This window comes from Malaya genurostris, chromosome 1, assembly GCF_030247185.1.
Source record: "Malaya genurostris strain Urasoe2022 chromosome 1, Malgen_1.1, whole genome shotgun sequence".
NCBI classification, from domain to species: domain Eukaryota; kingdom Metazoa; phylum Arthropoda; class Insecta; order Diptera; family Culicidae; genus Malaya; species Malaya genurostris.
This window is the reverse complement of record NC_080570.1, coordinates 21,094,225-21,114,654: the sequence shown is the minus strand read 5'-3', so window position 1 is coordinate 21,114,654 and position 20,430 is coordinate 21,094,225. Positions and strand designations below refer to the sequence as shown.

Below are 20,430 nucleotides of genomic sequence, written 5' to 3'. Positions count from 1 at the left end.
TTTTTCGGCATATTTGCTATATGACCGGTCTTCACGGAGCGATGACTTCACATTCTTTATATTATATGAATTCCAGTAGAGCTAAGGCCATCAATAGTAAATTAATTTCTGTTTATTTGCTCTCATACAGTGCTTAGTTGTTTATGGTGTTAGTTCGTCACGTTGCCAAGCGAGGTGCGATATCATACATAACCATTCTCGTTTGTTTGCTGGTTCTGCAAAGCAAAGCTTTTGGTGGGACTGTTAAAAAGTTCATTGCATTTTTTCAAGCATCATTACAGGATTGTGGTCAGAGCTCCGACTGGACATTATTATTTTTGTGATTTGTGTAAGAGCAATTGCATACTTCATAGCATCTGATATGGAACTGTCCCCGCATTGACGCAACTACGTATCCGGGTTTTTGGTTCTCCGTACACTCTGTGCATGGTGAGCTGAAATGTTTTATCGTTTCTCACGCAATGTGGTGGGGAATACTAGTCATGGGAGCTCATCGTTCTTCCTGGAGTGAATTAATCCCGTCTGTTTCTACGGTTTTAGCAGATTCTTTGGCATCCTATATCGGTTCGGATCCGACTTGCGTTTGTGACATTACAAAGTGAAGTGTGATAAAATTTTGAGCCGTCATTTATCTAAATTTGGCATTTTGACTCCATTAGGTGAATAAAAACAGGGTTTTTTTTTAAATAGAAGCGAAACATTCCTGATGTTAAATTCCTTTTGTGGGCATTGACGATAGCCTGAACCCCTGTTTGATGGACTGAACAAAAATTCACGTAGCAATTTTCACAATAGTTCGGTAGTCCTACGTTAACAGTTCGATCATTCTCATAGAGCTGTCCCTTGTAAAGGGAACATGAACGAATCACTTGCTGAACTTGAACGTTGATCGTATCACTTGCTTGATCGAATCCAAGACATCATACCCGCCTAAATTTACTCGATAGCTATGGATAAAGCGAATCAGTCGTCGTCCTTCCGTTTAGTAGATGAGATGTCAAAATTTCATATCTTTCCATTCATGTAATTCAACTAGAAAAAGCTAGTAGTGCAATGTTTATGTTCTTCAACCAGTAATACGATGCAAAAAAAGAGTTGCTGTTGAAGATTTTCATTCGCATAGCGTACAGAAGCAATGAGTTACAATCAAAATATGTTATTTGATTTACTTATGTAACATATAAAGAGTACATGTAACAGAATCTTGGTGAGTCATTGCTGCAATATCACTGGCACTGCTTTTCAATGGGTTGTAGGGCAACTGTGCACCAATCAGGAAAATCCGTTCTGGTGAACTCCAAATTATGCACGATTCAGACGATCCACCTTCTTTCGTCACCGTCACCGGAACGTCAGCCTCCGTCAAAATTAGTATAATACTCTCATTACCGGAACGTTCACACGATTCGTCCGTCAAGACGTTCCGTGACGATGACGTTACGTGTGAATGGCTCCATAGGAATGCATGTAATTAATGTTGACAGTGACGGAGGTTGGCTGTGACGGAAGGAGCCGGATCGTCTGAATCGTACATACAAACATATGTTCTGAAACCGGACTAGTTTGGTGAGATGTACTTTCTGAAATGAAACCAGATCTAATCGAAAGTTCCGCTTGTTGCAGCAAACTTCCTTTCAGTTTTGCTCAGACCAGGAAAATCTCCTGATGAACGACGGGACAGAGGCAGAATGGCCTACATCCTTCTAAAATGAACGTATGTGTGAAGCACACATCCATTACGCAAACAGGTTACAACATTTGGCAACATACATCACTTTCGTAGAGATGCTATCCCACATGCAGAGGCCATATGGCTGCCCGCATGCGAGAGATCGTTTAGTCTACGGTTGTTGGCTACTAGAATATTCACAAGAATGAAAGCTTCGTATTTTTAGCAAGTTTATGTCGGTCATAAATCAATGTTGGGAGCACGGAAAGTGAGACAGTTCCGCCTGTGGATCTTTTTCCTTTAATAAATCGAGGTTTTCTTTCTCCAACATTTATCAAAAAGGAATCAGCCGATGGCTCATTACCGTTAGAACAGAACTTGAAATACTCTTAGCAGTTTTTGTAGGATAATATATTAAACAAGTCACAGATCTAATCCGTTCCAATATGACACAGTCCCGTCAAATTCAATTTTTATCGCATTAATAAAAATCAAACTTATACAACGTACCGCTTGTTCTCTCGTTTCAGCCAACGGAGATAATCATCATCCCTTTCTTCTGCTTCGTCAATGAGCTTTCCAGATCGTATAACTGAAGCTATGAAAAAAGGTCAAATTTCTACGGGAGAAGCTAATACGTAACGAATACGTCGTCGGTGTTACATAAAAAAAAATATCCAGCATCCATCCGGCTGGCTCATCAATCTTTTAGCGACATTGGATATCGCATGTGTTGTGTTGGTATCTAGTGTTTCCTGGCCGCCCAAGGTTAGTAGTAGTAGTCGACAAGTGGATTTCGTTGGCACAGTGTATCTCATCCGTGAAAGCAGGCAGCGTCCGCTGTGATCGACTCGGAGCATAAAGGAAAAATGTTAACTTGATGTGATAATTTATGGCTACTTGCTGTGATAGGCATAAGTGATTTGTAGTGGTGTATTATATAGTAGTGGTACTTCTTTTTTGTGTGTGATTGATTCGAACGGAAGCGAATCACAGAATGAGTGAAACGGTGGAGCTGGAGCGATTGATCAACTGCACACAAGCCACGCTTCAGCGCTATCCGTGGTCTTCCGAGTTCAATCAGACCGTGATTGGACAGCTCAACCGAACGGAGATTCTGGATGTTCTGGGCGAGATGGTAACGCGGGGAAGGGGCCACTCGTCCGCTAGCGGCGAATCGCTGACGTTGAGGTAATTTATGCAGCACTTGCGTTGCGTTAGCATATCAACCTATGAAACCCGTAGAATATGAACCCAATATGAAACATATTTCGTTTAATTTTATTTTCGCGTATTGTATTCGTCTATCCAGTAATAATCGAAACTAATTATGGACAGCTTCAATATTTATTTCATAGGTAATTTCTAACAAGTTGTGATAATGCACAAGTATCCTCATTTTTTATAAGGAACACATCTTTATTTTCTATATAGGGGTGCGAATCAGAAACTCAAGGAAAAATACACGTAGAAATGTGATCAGGTTTTAAACACTTACTGCTCAGTATATTTTGTATCAATTATAATTATTATTTCATTATTTGATTGGAAATATTTCTAAGATTCGATTAAAATGTATCAAGCCACGTATTTTCAATTATAAATGAATCAAATTTTGATTAGTAGCGAGCAGTGTCCATTTTTTTTTTGCATAAATATCTGTTTATTAATCATATTTTTGTGTATTACATCAACATTTTACAGTACAAGTGTTTTGACCCTTTGGCCTTTCATCTTTGTTGTTCATACGATTCGTTATTAATATTAGGTGTTTTAGTTACTCTTGTTTTACATACTAATGTTTAATCATAATATTTATTGCGAGCAGTGTCCTATGTTGTCTGCTGAAAATCTCCGATATACCGGATTTCCCTGCCATAGACGACTGTTTTGAAGGAGTAAGCGATATATCAATGGGAAAGCATCGCTCTGATTGGTCAATCGATGCAAAAGCGAAACTGTTGGAAGCAAGTGAATCTATAAATAGAAGCGAAAATATGACTAACGTTTCAGTCCTACGCGTATCATGCTAGGGGTGGTTGTTGCTAAACAGCAAGACAAAAAGTGGCATGAAACGATTTGAAGCTTTAATTGGTATGCTCTGATCTTGTGTCATGCAAGCCCGGATGAAATTCCATGTTATGTCGTTTCGCCTGAGAAATTGACAACTACCCCAGGATAAATGTTGAGTGCTTAAGGTGACCGTGGACAGAAGCCAAGAAAAATAAATGTAAAAGTATTGGTGAAACAATACTTTTTCATATAGTAATAGTATTTGTGAGTAGAGAGGAATGGAATAATAATATTTGTGTGCTGAAGGGAATACAGTTGCAAGAACAAAATGTAAACATTGAAACTATTCAAATCACCTAGCAGAAAAGAGTGGACTTATCTCATCTTCATGCTCATTCTGGAGTTAACAAATTGCAATCATGAGAATATAATGATTGTGCAAAAGAAGATAGTTTACTATTTGCCTTCGTTTGGTTCTTGGCATTTTTCTTACATTACAAAGTAAAAAGGAAGCTGTTAACAGATCGGCTGAAAAGTTCGTATCGTTTCTATGAGAGGGCACCACTAGAATTAAATCCATACCATTTTCAGTTAGTACCAACCTTCAAAAGATACGTGTATAAATTTGACAGCTGTCTGATTATTAGTTTGTGAGATATTGCATTTTGAGTGAAGCTACTTTTGTTATTGTGAAAAAAATGGAAAAAAAGGAATTTCGTGTGTTGATGAAACACTACTTTTTGATGAAAAAAAGTGCCGCCGATACCAAAAAATGGCTTGATGAGTGTTATCCAGACTCTGCACCGGGCGAAGCAACAATTCGTAAGTGGTTTGCAAAATTTCGTACTGGTCATATGAGGACCAAAGACGATGAACGCAGTGGACGTCCAAAAGAGGCTGTTACCGATGGAAACGTGAAAAAAATCCACAAAATGATTTTCAATGACCGTAAAGTGAAGTTGATCGAGATAGTTGACACCCTGAAGATATTAAAGGAACGTGTTGGACATATTATTCACGAATATTTGGATATGAGAAAGCTTTGTACAAAATGGGTGCCGCGTGAGCTCACAATCGATCAAAAACAACAACGAATTGATAATTCTGAGCAGTGTTTGGAGCTGTTATATCGAAATAAAACCGATTTTTTTCGTCGATATATAACAATGGACGAAACATGGCTCCATCACTTCACTCCGGAGTCCAATCGACAGTCAGCTGAGTGGACTGCACGCGATGAACCGAACCCAAAGCGTGGAAAGACTCAACAATCGGCCGGTTAGGTTATGGCGTCTGTATTTTGGGATTCGCATGGTATAATTTTCATCGACTACCTTGAAAAGGGAAAAACCATCAACAGTGACTATTATATAGCGTTATAAGAGCGTTTGAAGGACGAAATTAAAAAAAAACGGCCTCATTTGAAGAAGAAAAAAGTTTTGTTTCATCAAGACAATGCACCGTGTCACAATTCGATGAAAACCATACTGAAATTGAACGAATTGGGCTTCGAATTGCTCCCTCATCCACCGTATTCTCCAGATTTGGCCCCCAGTGACTTTTTCCTGTTCTCAGACCTCAAGAGAATGCTCGCTGGTAAAAAATTTAGAAGCAATGAAGAGGTAATCGCTGAAACTGAGGCCTATTTTGAGGCAAAGGACAAATCGTACTACAAAAATGGTATCGAAAAGTTGGAAGATCGCTATAATCGCTGTATCGCCTCTGATGGCAATTATGTTGAATAATAAAAACGAATTTTGGCAAAAAAATGTGTGTTTCTATTAAACGATACGAACTTTTCAGCCGAACTGTTACTTACACAAAGAACGCTATTGTGTTGTGAAAATTTGATAATACCGAAAAACAAAGTGACGAAGAAATACAATCGTTGTTTGACTTTAAACAGTTCCATTCGACCATCGCATTAAGAACTTGAAATGTTGCTAAAGATCAAATGCATCCCGGTGTAATGCAAGTACCTTAGCTTTTTGTAAATGAAATTAATCATGATTTATACATTCAATTTCTGAGATCATCGCCATCTGCAAACAAAGTACGTACGAATTTATCCATTTTCTTCTACCAATATACAATTTGGTTATCGGTCTCTGTTAAAATTCAACCAGCGTAAACATAACACTCTGAAATAGTTTCAGCCAAATTATTATCATAAACTAAAGTATACTTTATATGATTGAAAGGACCAGGATTGTATTCGGCAAAGATCGCCAAGTTAATCAAGTTTTATGTTTTTGGTAACATAAACGAATGTGTAATAATTTTTTTTGCCACTGCTCTCGGCTCGGATCCACTTGTTATTCGTTCAATCGATTTTGCGTTCCAATAAAAATAAAATGTTTTTCCCGTGATTATGGATTTACGTATGCGATAAAGTGAGGCAAACAAATAAATATTAATCCGACCGTCTGCACGACTGGCTGCAATTTTTCGTCTGACAAAAACAAAAGTGTGTGTGGTCACTTCGCACGAATGCTTCAAATTGGATGTCGCGATTATTTATCCACCTCAGGTATAGCCAAAGGCTACGTTCTTTGTTTCTATTGTGGATTGGTTGTAGAGGGAAGCTTATTTCACACCCACAAAAAGCAGGGAGCGCCTCCGGTACTGGTTTTTCGGTGGTACGACCGAAGTTTGTTTTTACCTTTGGGTCACTGCTTTTGTGTGAATTTGCTGGCACTCACGTACACGTTCGTGTGTGTTACGAAAAACGTTTCACAATTAAATAATACTAATAAAATTTCGACGTGATCTGAAATCTTATTTTGTGGCCGGTCCGTATGCCACATGTGGATCTGCTAGAGGAAATTCATCCTTCATATTCGGTACGTTGTCGTCCGTCGCCTGTTTGTTTGGAGCCTTTCAGTACTAAACTAATTTTATGATTTATTTTTAGTTTGAATTCTATTTTCGGTACTCAGAAATCCTATCGAAGCAGAAATTTATTACTCTGTATGTTCAGTAGGTATTAAAGGTGTTGTTTTTTGGATTTAGAAATTCTGGTAATGTTACGCGCAGAAAATCTAGAACTGATTCTGATGCCAGCTTGACAGTTGTCTATGAAATAAACTTTATACATTCTACATTCTGAGGCGAAACTTGACCTAGCAGACGATGCGTAGTGTACAAGGTAATAGCAAAAGGCGATTTATCTTCTACACTAACCCTTAATCTTTGTGTTCTGCGAAAAAAAAACCGCTCGATAAATGTGCTGAATAGGTTAGAATCAATCCATACTGTTTATTGGTTCTAGAAGTAAAATTCCACAGATTTACGATATATGATACGGATAGGAATCTCAGATTTCGTGTGCTCACTTCACTTTCAAGTTCCATCGTTGGGGAACTTTTCCGTCGGTGTAGACTAGAATCATCGTCGGGGATTAGTCGAGTAGTGACGTAGACGTAGAGGTCGTCGAGGCGCCAGCGAACCGGAAGCCATGCTCCAACCGGAATCGTCGGACCGACCTCGACATCCCCTGGACCGAAACGAGTGGCCTCAAAGTCGAGAAATAAATGGTCCAAAAGTAGGAGAGAATGATGCCGACGTCCATGACGATGCATAAGGCCGGGAAGGGTGCTTTGAGCACCGATAGCCTTCCACCCCGAAGTAATACCTAACGGTAGTTCCGGGGAGGTAGGGTTGGAGATCCAATGTGTTTTAGTGAGTAGTTCCAATTATACAGTGGTAGTCCTGTGGAGAGTTCCACACTCTGTGCGTGAATGCATTTCACCATGTGAAAAAAAAGAAAAAAAGAGCTGGACAACGTACGTGACAAGAAACAGAATACGGTCCCCATAAAGCAGTGTCCGGAAGTTGTGCGATCATAACTTAACAAAACCACATCGGTGCCGGATGAATGACGAAACATATGTGAAAGTGGACCTCAACCAGATTCCAGGAACTGCTGTGTAACTGCCAAGGATAAATGTGCTGGTCCCGAGATCCTCCGGATCCAGAAGATGTTGAAGTTCGTCCATAAGCTCTTGATTTGGCAAGCGATTTGTATTTGCGGAACGCGGAGAACACCTTTCGTTACCTCAAGCATCACGAATGGATAGGTGTATTTGGAAGAGTGTTTCCAAAAGCGACTTCTCCCTGTTCTGAAGGCTGACGACGATCCGACGATCATCTGGGCGGATTTTGCGTCATGCCACTATACGAAGAACTGCGCTCAATCGAAAAATACTGGGTCATTATGGCTCCTTCATAATAAAAACTTTCGGAAACAACCTAAAGTAGTGAAGAATATAGAAGAAATAAAAGAATGGATTAATTTTCGAAAAACTGCCAGCTTCTAAGGTCATTTCTTCAACTATAGCAGCCAAAGCGTGCACACATATCACAAGAACCGAACTCGATGATAAGAAGCAATAATTTGTTATTCTGCATTAATTACATAGCAATAAACTTTATTTGATCCAGTTCCAATCACTCTGATAGATGATATATCTCTAAAAATGTACGCATGTCCAAATTCTCGGACAACCAACCCGGTGTCACGATTGATGACGACAATTACTAATGATCGGATAGTGTTCAGTTAACTGGATGGATTGCACCATTTGCACAGATTACATGGTCGCTTCGTTCGTCCGAGTACCATGCCACCGGTGGATTTCCGCATTTTCCGCTTGTTTTGAACCTCACCGGTTGACGGTATCGTGTGAACAGATTTGATCACAACGATTAAATATAATCAGTTTGGTAATTGATTTTCTGACTGCCTGTTGGAGTTTACACGACGAATGTAAATAGGAAAATGTTCGTGCGAATTTAGCTCTGCCCAAGCCCTCACTGGTTAGTTAGGTTACGATGCTAACAGAATGCATTGCATACCGGAATACGTTGGTGATGTGAATATTTGCCTAATTTGAAATCCTGATAAACTCCCACTCGAATGGCAGTCACTGGATAATCGAGCAAGTATTTAACCGAATTCCAGCCGCTTCCGCGCGATTTACTGCACAATAAGCGGAAACGAGTGGGTATTTTCGTATTTTCGATTCATTTGATTGTAACAATTTAATCTTATTTCGCACTAACCGATTTCCCCCATATCAGTTGGACTTGCGTAACGAACAATATTTTTACAGTCGCATGTACGGAACATCGCTCATGGAAATTGAGTTGTTTGTTGTTTTTTTCTGCCCGTGACAAGTTCTCAACAACATACTGCTGTCATTTACAGAAAATGCAATTTGTTTTATTCGCCTGCATAATCCGATCAATGCGGATGAACGCCTTTTTATCTTGAAATTTGAATGTTTATTCAATTTATGTAAGCCGCACAATGAACAGCTTAAATGCATGGAAAAAAATTTTCAGTTCGTGATATGCGGTTTTGTTCTTTCATTGTCTGCAAAAAACCCTCCAAAAGTGCAGGTCCTGTAGCCTGTTCTTTGGCCGGTTCGTCCATCCACCTACGAGGAGGGCAATTTTTAATCCTTAATTGAATCAATTTTTTACCTCATGAAAAATTCATATCGCTTCACACGTGTGCTCGTCGCCCTACCGAAGCCTTAAAAATGGTGATTTATTTATGAGTGGAAATATCTGCGTCCTGTGTAGGTTTTTGCTCAGATTGCTTTTTCACGATGCAGCTTTTTCAGTAAAATAATTAAGCGAACATCGCGCTACAGTTGGTAAATTTTTGGTGGTGTTGTCGGAAGATGTGTTCAATTGAGTATTCGTTGTTAAAAATATGAAAAAGGAAATGGCAGCTACGAAACAGGACTAGCTTTCAAAACAGGCGAATGATGTTTGAAGTACAAATTAGTTCGGTTATTCACCTATTTGCGTTATCATCGGCGAAAGGTGCCTTGCTAAGTTCATGATCATTACTATAACGGGTCATCAGTATAGGCTGCAATTGATGCGTTACGAGAAGAATACACATGATAGCGTTAATTTCCTGTATGACAACGCTTGGCCCTAATGTCGCAGAAGTCGTGGAAAAACATTTGGAAACGCTTAAGTGGGAAATTTGCCGCACCCGCCGTATTCTCCTGACATTGCTCCTTCTGATTACTGATTGTTCCGTAATCTTCGAACTCAATTCACATTTAAATAGTAGCTTTCAAACAAGCCTGAGTGCATCAAAATCGGTATAAAATAAATCTTCGATAGATGCCCACAAACACGTACACACAGATCCGAGATTTTCCGATCTCGTCGAGCTGAGTCGAATGTTTTATAACACTAGGGATAGCTCCGATCGAAAATCGGTTTCTCCAGCAATTCTATTACCTTTCTGTAGAGAAAGGCGAAAATCACATTTAAATTATTTTTAGTATTGTAGCCGAATTTTTTGTGAATTTTACAGTTTGAGGATTTTTTGATTTTGTATCGAGAAATTCAAGAAATTACCAGCAGAGAAAGAGGCGATATCAGGAAGGATTTGCTCCGATTTGGATGAAACTTTGCACACATCTTCAGTATGACTAACCACTTGTTTTGCAGTGAAGGGGAGATCAATTTGGTTCTAGGCTGATTTTAGATAAAATCTTCAAGATCTTCAAATCGTTTTAAAGTTTGCTAGCGACAAAATTCGGACAGATTAAACCTGGTATAAAATAAATTTCAAGGTGGCAAGTGACCAGGAAAATTGGGAAAATGTGAGGAACTTCAGTGAAAAACCGGGAAATATTACTAGCTCAAATATGAGTAACAGTTGTTAGCATCATGATTTTTTTTAACGTGTAAAAAGTAGGAGACTATACCAAATTTTGCGTTTGAGTGAGAGGTTCGGTAAAAGTGTTGAAATAATGTATTGTCCTATACAGGTTCTATGTTGAGCAATCCATTTTTTTAATAACACTAAAAATTATTTCGAGTCTACATGTTTTTAAATTTGCTAATGATTGTCCTAATTCCATCAGAGTTTATTCCAGTGATGTCACCTTGAGCCAGTCATTGCTTTTTTTGAAATCCTGAATGAATCAGATTAATTGTAGAAGGATTTCTCATACCAGATAAACTAGTGGGGCTATTTGGAAATAAAACTGGCTAGAAACCAACGGAGAGTTTATTATTCATTATTTTTCTGGTTACTCCACGAAAGATGCTTAGCACTCAGAATCTTTTTAAGAAAAAATAGATCGCGTTGTTGTAAATCTCATTTGATTTGTTTTTTTGCTTTTTTGCGTTGAATTGTAAACATGTCCTATTTTAAAATGGGAAAGACATGACGGTTGTGCCTATCGTTTATTGATTAACATCTTGAAACTAGTTACAGTAACTGATTTTGGTTGCATGAAGAAACTACGAACGTTTGAATTTACTCCAGCCATTTAGGTCTAAGGCCAGTGTGTTTTAGGGTGATTTACAAGGCTATTTTCATGCTTTTAATCTGATTTTCTCAGAAACGGTGACGAATATAAAAAAAGCCAACTGACAATCTCTTAGAAAATTAGTTTAGATTATTCTGTGAAAATTTTAGAATGATTCATTGACTTTAGTGGTCGGAAGTATTTTTTCTGAAGGAAAAATTGCATAGCTGAAAACGCCGTCTTTCAACTTGTTCATTGAATATCTCGCCTTCAAAAGCATGGCTCAAAAATCTATCCTGAGAATGTCTAGATAATTTAATTTAGATGCGATTAGTACATAACAACATATACGTTGTCGCGATAAAAATGAAATGAATGTTATTTTTGTGAAGGTAAGTCGATTTCTATAGACGAGCCATTTTTTCTGCTTCAGTTTCCTGGTAACGTAACGAAAAATGAGAGAGAAATAAAATCGGCTCAGCAAGGCTGCCAAACAAGCGGTAGCTTTATTGGATTTTATGTGATGTAGTCAAACTTGTAACCGAAAATATCAAAACTTTCTTGGCTACCCGGCCCATCGAGAGTTATTTTGCTCACATGTGAGAGAGCCTGGAGAAAAATGTAATACGCAGTGCGAGGCACGTGGTTATACGCGACGAGGTCTATGAAGACTTCGCTGGAATCGCTTTGTCCAAGATTTTGCTATAGATTTAGCTTGTTGTTTATATCGAGAGAGTTCTTTCTTCACGAGAGCCTAATACCGCTCGATAGGTCGCAACTTCGAGCAATTAAACGGATTCGTCTCTTTCGATTCGACATGGACTCCGCTTTATACCATTCCAAAACATCTTGGGTCTAGTGACAAGATGCCAAATCAGACCAGAATAGCGAGCTGGTGTCATGGCTGCGCAGCAATCGCTTATTTAGACATTCTTTACGGTATATTTCGTTGTTTACCGTTCCGGGAGTGATGAAGCTTGTGCTTGTTCGACCACAGCTGCATATTACCTGCCAAACCAAATGTTTTTTTTTTGAAACTGCCTTTTTTTTCGTCCAGAAGTTTTCCTCTAAGCCATTCCGTTGCATGACATTATAAAAAGACATTCCGGGAAGCAGCTAAAAGTCTTTCAGCACATAAGTTTCTTCGTCCATTATCGCATAGGCAAACTTCGTTTTCGGGTTTTAGTCGTCAAATTCTGTTTATCATTACGGTTCGGTACTGCTTTCACCTTGAACTTTGTTTGCACTTACTCTTCTTTCGACGCCAGTTTCGATCTTAAAGCTTGTAGTGTCACCGAAAATTGATTTTACACAAGGAGCATATTTACGTTCATCAGTCTGCGAAATATTTCACTTTCGTTTATGGAGTATTGCCAGAGCATAATGTGATGCTTCTAGGAAAAGTGTTCTGTTAACGCATTTCATCACACGAAAAACAAACCCAAGTGATTTGAAAATTTTGTTCATAGAACCATCGTTCTATTTATTTATGTACCACCAGTTTTTAAAGATGTCCAGCTGTAACTACAAAAAGTCATGAATTCCGATAAGATGGATAAGTTTGAAATCGTCAGCGAAGATAGTTTCTTACATTTTATGAATCATTTGGGTACATCGAAAATATCAATGGCCCGAGGTGAGTACCCTGAGGAACGAAATGCAGTGCTGTTCAATGGATTACCGATTTCATTCTATGACCATGAAAATATTTGTTTCTGAATCGGATTTCATTTATCAACGGTAGTCAGGAAATACATTTTCCGCATCAGGTGTTTTGTCGAATTGCGTCATACCAGTGTTCTAGCTGATTTCCTTACGGAGCATTCCAAACACCAAACAACCAAAAGTTTAGCGAAAAGTAGAGAAAAATCTCATGTGAGCGCAACAGTCCCTTGTAAGGCGGGACGTCATACCAACCTCCATCGCGCAATAGGATGGATAATAGAAATTGATTGCTATTTTTCCTACCTCGGCATCGTTGTTCATTGATCTTGCTGCTAGCTATTTCTGGATGCTTCGTTAACTCTCTGGCTGTAAGAAAAACGTGGAAATACGTTTCATTTCTTGGGCAATTAATTTATGTAGTTGCCGAAAATGGAATAATACGCAATTCGTTGGGTGAAACATGATCCAAATTCGAAAATTAGCAACGCATTTCACTTTTGGCGTAGGTTTAAAACATAACTTCATATCATCTTCTCATGAAAACAGGATGTTTTTATGAATGTCGCATAAATTTCATTCTGTAATTCTAATGAATATTAAATAAGGGCGATGACGAACCCATGATTCATAATATGCAATCAGCTCGTTTGGGTTGGAACCTAATTTAGGGGAAGCGATTGAAAACGACTATTTCGAATTGTTTTTGTCTTTGAATACGGCGGTCGAATTACCCACAAGACTGACGTAAATTGCATGGTTATTATTGGGGGTGATCATTCGAGCTGATGAATATAAAAAAGGCGTTTAATTACAGAATACAAATCATACATCTTACTTTGGAAACCCCATTTAAGTGTTATAGTGAAATCTTTTGAAGTAATTTCTAGCTCAACGTCAGGACACTTTGGGATCGGAAATTCACATCTAAAAGGGCATAACCGGTTCACGACTTCTATCTGACGTAGTTAAATTTTTCTTGCGTAATGCGTTCTGGCTCTTTTATTTCGCACTGTAAATTTCAAAGTTTTAAAGTTTGCATTTAAGTTCAATACTGTAATGTACTAAATCGAGATTTCCGTAGTGAGTATTGCCCGCACATTGTTAACAGTAGGAAGATAGCATTTCCACTCTCCCTATCGAATACGCCTTCGTCGGGTAGCCCCGATGGTCCTTCCCGATCTTCTATTCCAAATGAGAAATAGAGTTCCGATATGCAACCAAAAATTCGAGACACTACTAATGCCGAAACATAATTCCCAATGATTTTTGACTTTTCTATCCGAATCTGAATTTGGTTTCGTTTCAAAAAGAATGCTGATATCGAGTAACACTAATTCATCGTATTTGCGGCAGCTCTATTATAGAAATCTCATAGCACTTTAATACAGACGACAGTGGAGATTTGCCACGACTTAACATTCTAAAAGTTATGCACCAAAAAATGAAAAAAATGTCACTCACTTTTCTCAGAGATGGCTTGGCCGATTTTCACAAAATTAGATTGAAACGAAAGGGCTTATACTCCCATTAGTCGCTATTGAATTCTATCTTCATCCGACTTCCGGTTCCCGAATTACGATGCAATAAGTGCAAATCTACGAGAAAACGCGTCTTCAATTTTCTCGGAAATTTTCTAACTGATTTTTTTCCAACTAAGATGCAAATAAAAGGTCTGGAAATTCTTTAAAATGTTCCCAAAAAGTTTCTCCAGATCCGTCTCTCGGTTCCGGTGTTACAGCGCGATAAATGAAAAATTTTCAATTCCATTAGTATTTTTTCAAAACTGATGGCGAAACGAGGTGCAAATTAAAAAAAAAACTTGCTGGTATATTCATTTATTTGGCAGATCTTGTTCGTCAGTCGACACTTTGTGACTATTAGTCCACGATTTCCGCTTCCGAACGCACCGATAATGTTGAACACAAGATTCAAAACCCGAACTCACTTCGATTTCTTAGCAACGGTTAAACCGATTTTTATGATTCAAATTTAAGCTCTTAGTGTCCTAAAAGATGCTGTGCAATTTCATCCAGATCCGACTTCCGGTTCCGATATTAGAGGGCGATGAGTGTCTAAGCTTTCAAACTGTCATACAAAATGATGCAAACCCGGTATGCATCGGTACGAGCTGGTACGGAAGAAGAAAACACCACCGCCTAGCATACAGCGTGCTTTGTTCAATTTTGTATAGCGTGCAGGGTTGCCATATTTAAATCTATACTAACTAGGGGAACGTGCCATTTGAGCCAATTTGTTCTGATTCCTGAACTTGACATAACTGTTTACAAATTGAAAAGGTTCTGGTAGTTTACGTACCCAGATAAAGTTTTTGATTTTATTGAAGTTTGAAAAAAAAAAACAATCTTGATTGAATCTTCTAGTGATGTTTTTGAGAATGTAAGTAATATGAGAAAAGCATCATTACATCACTAGGTTCATAAAAAAGGGTTTTTCAAATCGTGGAAACTCAGAATGGTAACTAAATGGTGTTTAAGAAGAAGTGGTAGGAACTTCATTTTTTCAAGAATTAGAAATTCAATCGAAAAAAAGGAAATAAAAAATGTCGTCGAAGCAATCTGATTTTCCAGTCGAGATTAGAACCAATAGTTTCGTTCCAACGATAAAAAAAATTAACATATAAGTCAGCAAGCTCACATGATAACCGAAACAATTGTAATAAAGGTTCCACCCAAACAAAACAATGCGTATTTCCCTCGTATATTCAAATTTTTACTGATTAAATCTATGGTTTATCGCATGTGATGGAAATTCAATATGTTTTCAACTAGCAATAATCGCACCTCGGTTGAACCTCACTGGTTACGATATCGCCACTGCGCAAAGCTTTCACATTCAATACGGTTCAACTTATAAAACAGGCATAACACTGTAGTGAGATGAATCTACCGCAGTATTTTCGGTGAGTTTGTTTCCAAAATTCAAACATTCGAAAGATTGATGTGATTCTCATGGGCTACAATTTCTCGTTTGTTTTGAGTGCTTGGTTCTATAATAGACTCTATATACATATTTACGAGCGAGTAAAACCAACGCTTTCACCACTGCTCTCGTGCTTCATCTGTGCAGTTGTGATTCGTCCTGCAAACAAATACCCGAGCAATTTGACTGAATGTTTGATTTACCCCCCTATGAATGGTTTTTTTTTCTTTCCTCGCGTACACTAGAGATAATCGGCAACGTTAAGCTAATACAGTTGAGCTTCACCTGAAAAAAATACCGATTTGTTTTTTCAAGAAATCGTGCCGCGGAAAAATCCGAACGGATTCCAGCAGATTCAATTTTTTATTTTCGGTTAGTGCAGTTCCCGGAGCTGGAGACAAGTATATTTGTTTACCAGAAATTAATACGTGTATATTGGATTAAATCACTGTGCTCGGTGTTCGATTCGAGCACTGATTAAGCTTCACCGGAATGTCAGTGATCCTTGTACTGAAGTGATACGCTATACCATAGCTCAAGTGGCAAATCGCATTTACCAGGCTTTTTAATTGCAGTGCATTGATAAGCCGAATCATTTCATTTCGCATACATCATTGCGGGAATCAATCCCAACCATATTCGTACTATCGATTTCTGTGAAGAGAGGGGACTTGTTAGACTGGATCAATTGGTGTTGTCGGCATCGTTAGCATTCATAATTCTCATATTATGCCTATTAAAACCAGCTCTTTCAAAAATTAATTTAAAAAAAATGGAATAGACATAACCCTTTTAGTGTAAAATAAGTGCGTTGCAAATAGCAATGACTTTACGTCTGCTTAGCGGATTATGTTGATCCGCGAGGTGGCATTAGTAGATCAACATAATCTGCTAATGCACTAATGAGCTGAATGCGAAACGTAAATGATTAAAATTCAGTTTTAGGATCTCGTTCCAGAATCCAATCTTGAATTTAATTACCGAATCCAGAACCACTATTCAGAACCAGAATGCGATTAACGATAATCTGTTATTGTAGATTTTGATTTTTTTTGCTGCTGGTTAAGAAGGCAACTGCTCGCCACGCCGTCCCAAAAGAGAATTAGATCATAAACCGAAAGGCGAATGACTACCCCAAAACCACTGTCGCGGGAAGGAGAAAAGCCTAAATGTTTCCAAAAATTTGTGAAAACAATTTTTGAGTTATTTGTCGTTATCTTACACTGTTGAAAATTCATTCATACATTGCTGATCACTAGGGTGTCAATATTTTAGGTTTCATCTCTAAATTCGTTAAGCGGTAATGATCAAAAGTTTTAGCATCTCAAAAAAATTTGAGCTAAATCGGATATGGGTAAGGTCGTCAAAGTTTGAAAATGTTCGATCTTGTCGGTCAAAGTTTGAAAATTTTCAATCTTGAAAAATCACCATGGTACATGATATCGATTTTTTTATGCCAAAAGTCTCAAAATTGCACCAACGAGATTCAGTGTCATATCGAACATGTTTTTTATGAAAAAATCGACTTTCTGGGACTTATCTTGAAATTTCCGAAATCGTCGATTTATTTTTAATGCCAAAAGTCTTAGAATTGTAAACGAAACGTAAACTTAGTGTCATCTCGATAATTTTTTTTTAAATCTTTAAAACTTCGGGACTTCAAAATTGTTTGAGATTTCCGAAATCTAAAATTGGTTTTTTGATGCCAAAAGTCCTAGAATTGCATGAAACGTCGAGATTTAGTATCATCTCTAAAAAACTATTCTTCGAAAAAACTTACTTTCTGGGACTTTTTTTTTTTTGAAAAATCAACTTTCTGGAACGAAAAAAAATTTCAAATCTCCGAAATCAAAAAGATGTTTTGATACCAAAAGTCTTAGAATTGTATTAAACGTCAAGCTTTAGTGTCATCGTGGAAAAAAATTTATTTTGAAAAAATCAATATTCTGGGACTTAAAAAGATTTGAAATTTCCGAAATCGAATATATATTTTTTTTAATGCCAAAAGTTTTAGTATTGCATGAAACATCGAGCTTTAGTGTCATCTCGGAAAACAAATTTTTGAAAAAAAATTAGTCTTTCTGGGACTTAAAAAAATTTTGAGATTTCCGAAATCAAAAATTTTGTTTTTTGATGCCAAAAGTCTTAGTGATTTAGTGTCATCTCGATAAAAAAAAATTTTTTTTCAATCAACTTTCTGGAACTTAAATTTTTTTTGAGATTTTTCGAAATGGAAAATTTTTTTATGCCAAAAGTTTTAGTATTGCATGAACCGTCGAGCTTTACTGTGTCATCTTGGAATTTTTTTTTAAATCAACTTTATGGTACCTGAAAAAAATCTTTTAATTGGATGAAACGTCAAGATTTAGTGTCAACCCAAAAAAAATATATATTTTTTTTAAACCGACTTTCTTGAACTTAAATTTTCGAGATTTCCGAAATTGAAGATTTATTTTTAATGCTAAAAGTTTTAAATTGCATGAAGAGTCGAGATCAATGTGTCATCTTGAAAAAAAATTTCTTTGAAAAAATCTACTTTCTGGGACTTTTTTGAGATTACCGAAAACGAAAATGTGTCATCTTGAAAAAAAGTTTCTTTGAAAAAATCTACTTTCTGGGACTTTTTTGAGATTACCGAAAACGAAAATTTTGTGCTGATGCCAAAATGCCTTAGAATTACATGACATGTCGAGATTTAGTGTCATCTGGATATTTTTTGTTTGAAAAATCAACTTCTGCGACTTGAAAAAAATTGCATGAAACGTCAAGATTTAGTGTCAACTCGAAAAAAAAAAATATTTTTTTTAAATCGACTTTCTGGAACGTAAAATTTTTTTGAGATTTTCGAAATAAAAATTTTTTTTGATGCCAAAAGTTTTAGTATTGCATGAAACGTCGAGCTTTAGTGTCATCTTGGAAAAAAATCAACTTTCTGGTACCTGAAAAAAAAAAAAAAATTTTATGCCAAAGCCTTATAATTGGATGAAACGTCGAGATTTAGTGTCAATCCAAAAAAATATATATTTTTTTTAAAACCGACTTTCTTGAACTTAAATTTTCGAGATTCACGGAATCGATGATTTATTTTTAGTGCTAAAAATTTTAAATTGCATGAAAAGTCGAGATTTAGTGTAATCTTGAAAAAAATTCTTTGAAAAAATCTACTTTATGGGACTTCTTTTGAGATTACCAAAATCGAAAATTTTGTGTTGATGTCAAAATACTTAGAATTATATGACATGGCAAGATTTAGTGTCATCTCGGAAAACAAATTTTAAAAAATCGACTTTCTGGTACTTGAAAAAATTTGAGATTTCCGAAATCGATTTTTTTATGCCAAAAGTCTTAGAATTACATGAAACGTAGAGCTTTAGTTTCATCTCGAAAAAAATTTCTTTGAAAAAATCTTTTTTCTAGGACTTTTTTTGAAATTTCCGAAATCGAAATTTTTTTGATATCGAAAGTTTTAGAATTGTTTTTTGAAATGTGTCAAGCCGAATTTTTTTTGAAAAAATCGACTTTTTTTTCGAAATCGAAAATTTATTTTGATGTCAAAGGACTTAAAATTGCATGAAACGTTAAGATTTAGTGTTAACTCGGAAAAATATTTTTTGAAAATTTTTTGAAATTTCCGAAATCGATTTTTTAATATTTTGATGCCAAAAGTCTTAGAATTGTATGAAATGTCGAGATTTAGTGTCATCTCGATAGTTGTTTTTTGGAAAAAACCAATTTTAAGAGACAAAAAGAAATTTAAATTTCCGAAATCCAAAAATTGTTTCTGTTGCCAAAAGTCTTAAAAAATTTGAGATTCGTAGGAAACGTCGAGATTTAGTGTCACCTCAAAGAGTTTTTTTTTTTGGAAAAATCGACTTTCTGGGACTTTTTTTAAATTTCCGAAATCGAAAAGAATATGTTTTTTTATGCCAAAAGTCTTAGTGAAATGTCGAGATTTAGTGTCATACAGGAAAAATTTTTTTTTGAGAACTAGAACTTTTTTTGAGAACGGAACTAGAAATTTCCGGAATCAATTTTTTTTTATGCCAAAAGTTTTAGAATTGTATGAAACGTCGAGATTTAGTGACACAGTGAAATATTTTTTTTTTTTAAAAAATCGACTTTCTGGGACAAAAAAATTTTGAGCTTTCCTAAATCGATAATTTTTTTATTGATACCAGAAGTTAGAATTGTATGAAAAGTCGAGATTTAGTGTCATCTTTAAACAAAACGACTTTCTGACATTTAAAAAAAATTTGAGATACCCAAAACCGAAAATTTTTTTGACTTAAAATTGCATGAAACATCGAAATTTAGTGTTGTATCTGAAAAAAAATTTTTTTTCAAATCGACTTTCTGGAACATGAAAATTTAAAATTTCCGAAATCGAAATGCCAAAAGACTTAGAATTGCATGATTCTGTGTTATCCCGAAAAAAACTTAAAACAAATATATTCGAGATAACACCAGATCTCCACGTTTCATGCAATTCTACATTATAATAATTTCGAAATCTCAAAATCAAGCCCCAGAAAGTCGATTTAAAAAAAAAATCGACATGACATTAACTCACGACGTTTAATACAATTCTAAGACTTTTGACTTAAAAAAATCGATTTCGGAAATTTCAAAATTTGATTTGATTTCTTCAATAATTTTTTTTTCAAGCTTGACGTTTCAAGCAATTCTAAGACTTTTGGCATAAAAAAATTTCAATTTCGGAAATTGCCAAAATTTTTTTATGTCCCAGAAAGCTGACTTATGGCATAAAAAAATCGATTTCAGAAATTCCATATTCACCACCCTCACTTTTTGCCGAGATATTCACGATTAAGTTCTACCCATTTTTTTCCAAAG

At 36.5% G+C, this 20,430-nt stretch overlaps 1 protein-coding gene and 1 non-coding gene across 2 annotated transcripts in view; one reads left to right on the top strand and one right to left on the bottom strand.

The window, feature by feature from the left end:
• Positions 1–1,979: 1,979 nt before the first annotated feature.
• Positions 1,980–20,430, top strand: part of LOC131434460 (tachykinin-like peptides receptor 86C) — a 186,027-nt gene continuing 167,576 nt past the window's right edge. The window contains exon 1 of the mRNA XM_058601186.1: positions 1,980–2,860. Coding sequence (XP_058457169.1) covers positions 2,667–2,860 — 194 coding nt within the window. The 5' untranslated portion in view covers positions 1,980–2,666. The remainder of the gene's footprint in view (positions 2,861–20,430) is intronic.
• Positions 15,339–15,482, bottom strand: LOC131426784 (U4 spliceosomal RNA). Its single transcript, XR_009229200.1, has one exon. It is a non-coding gene; the product is annotated as a U4 spliceosomal RNA (small nuclear RNA).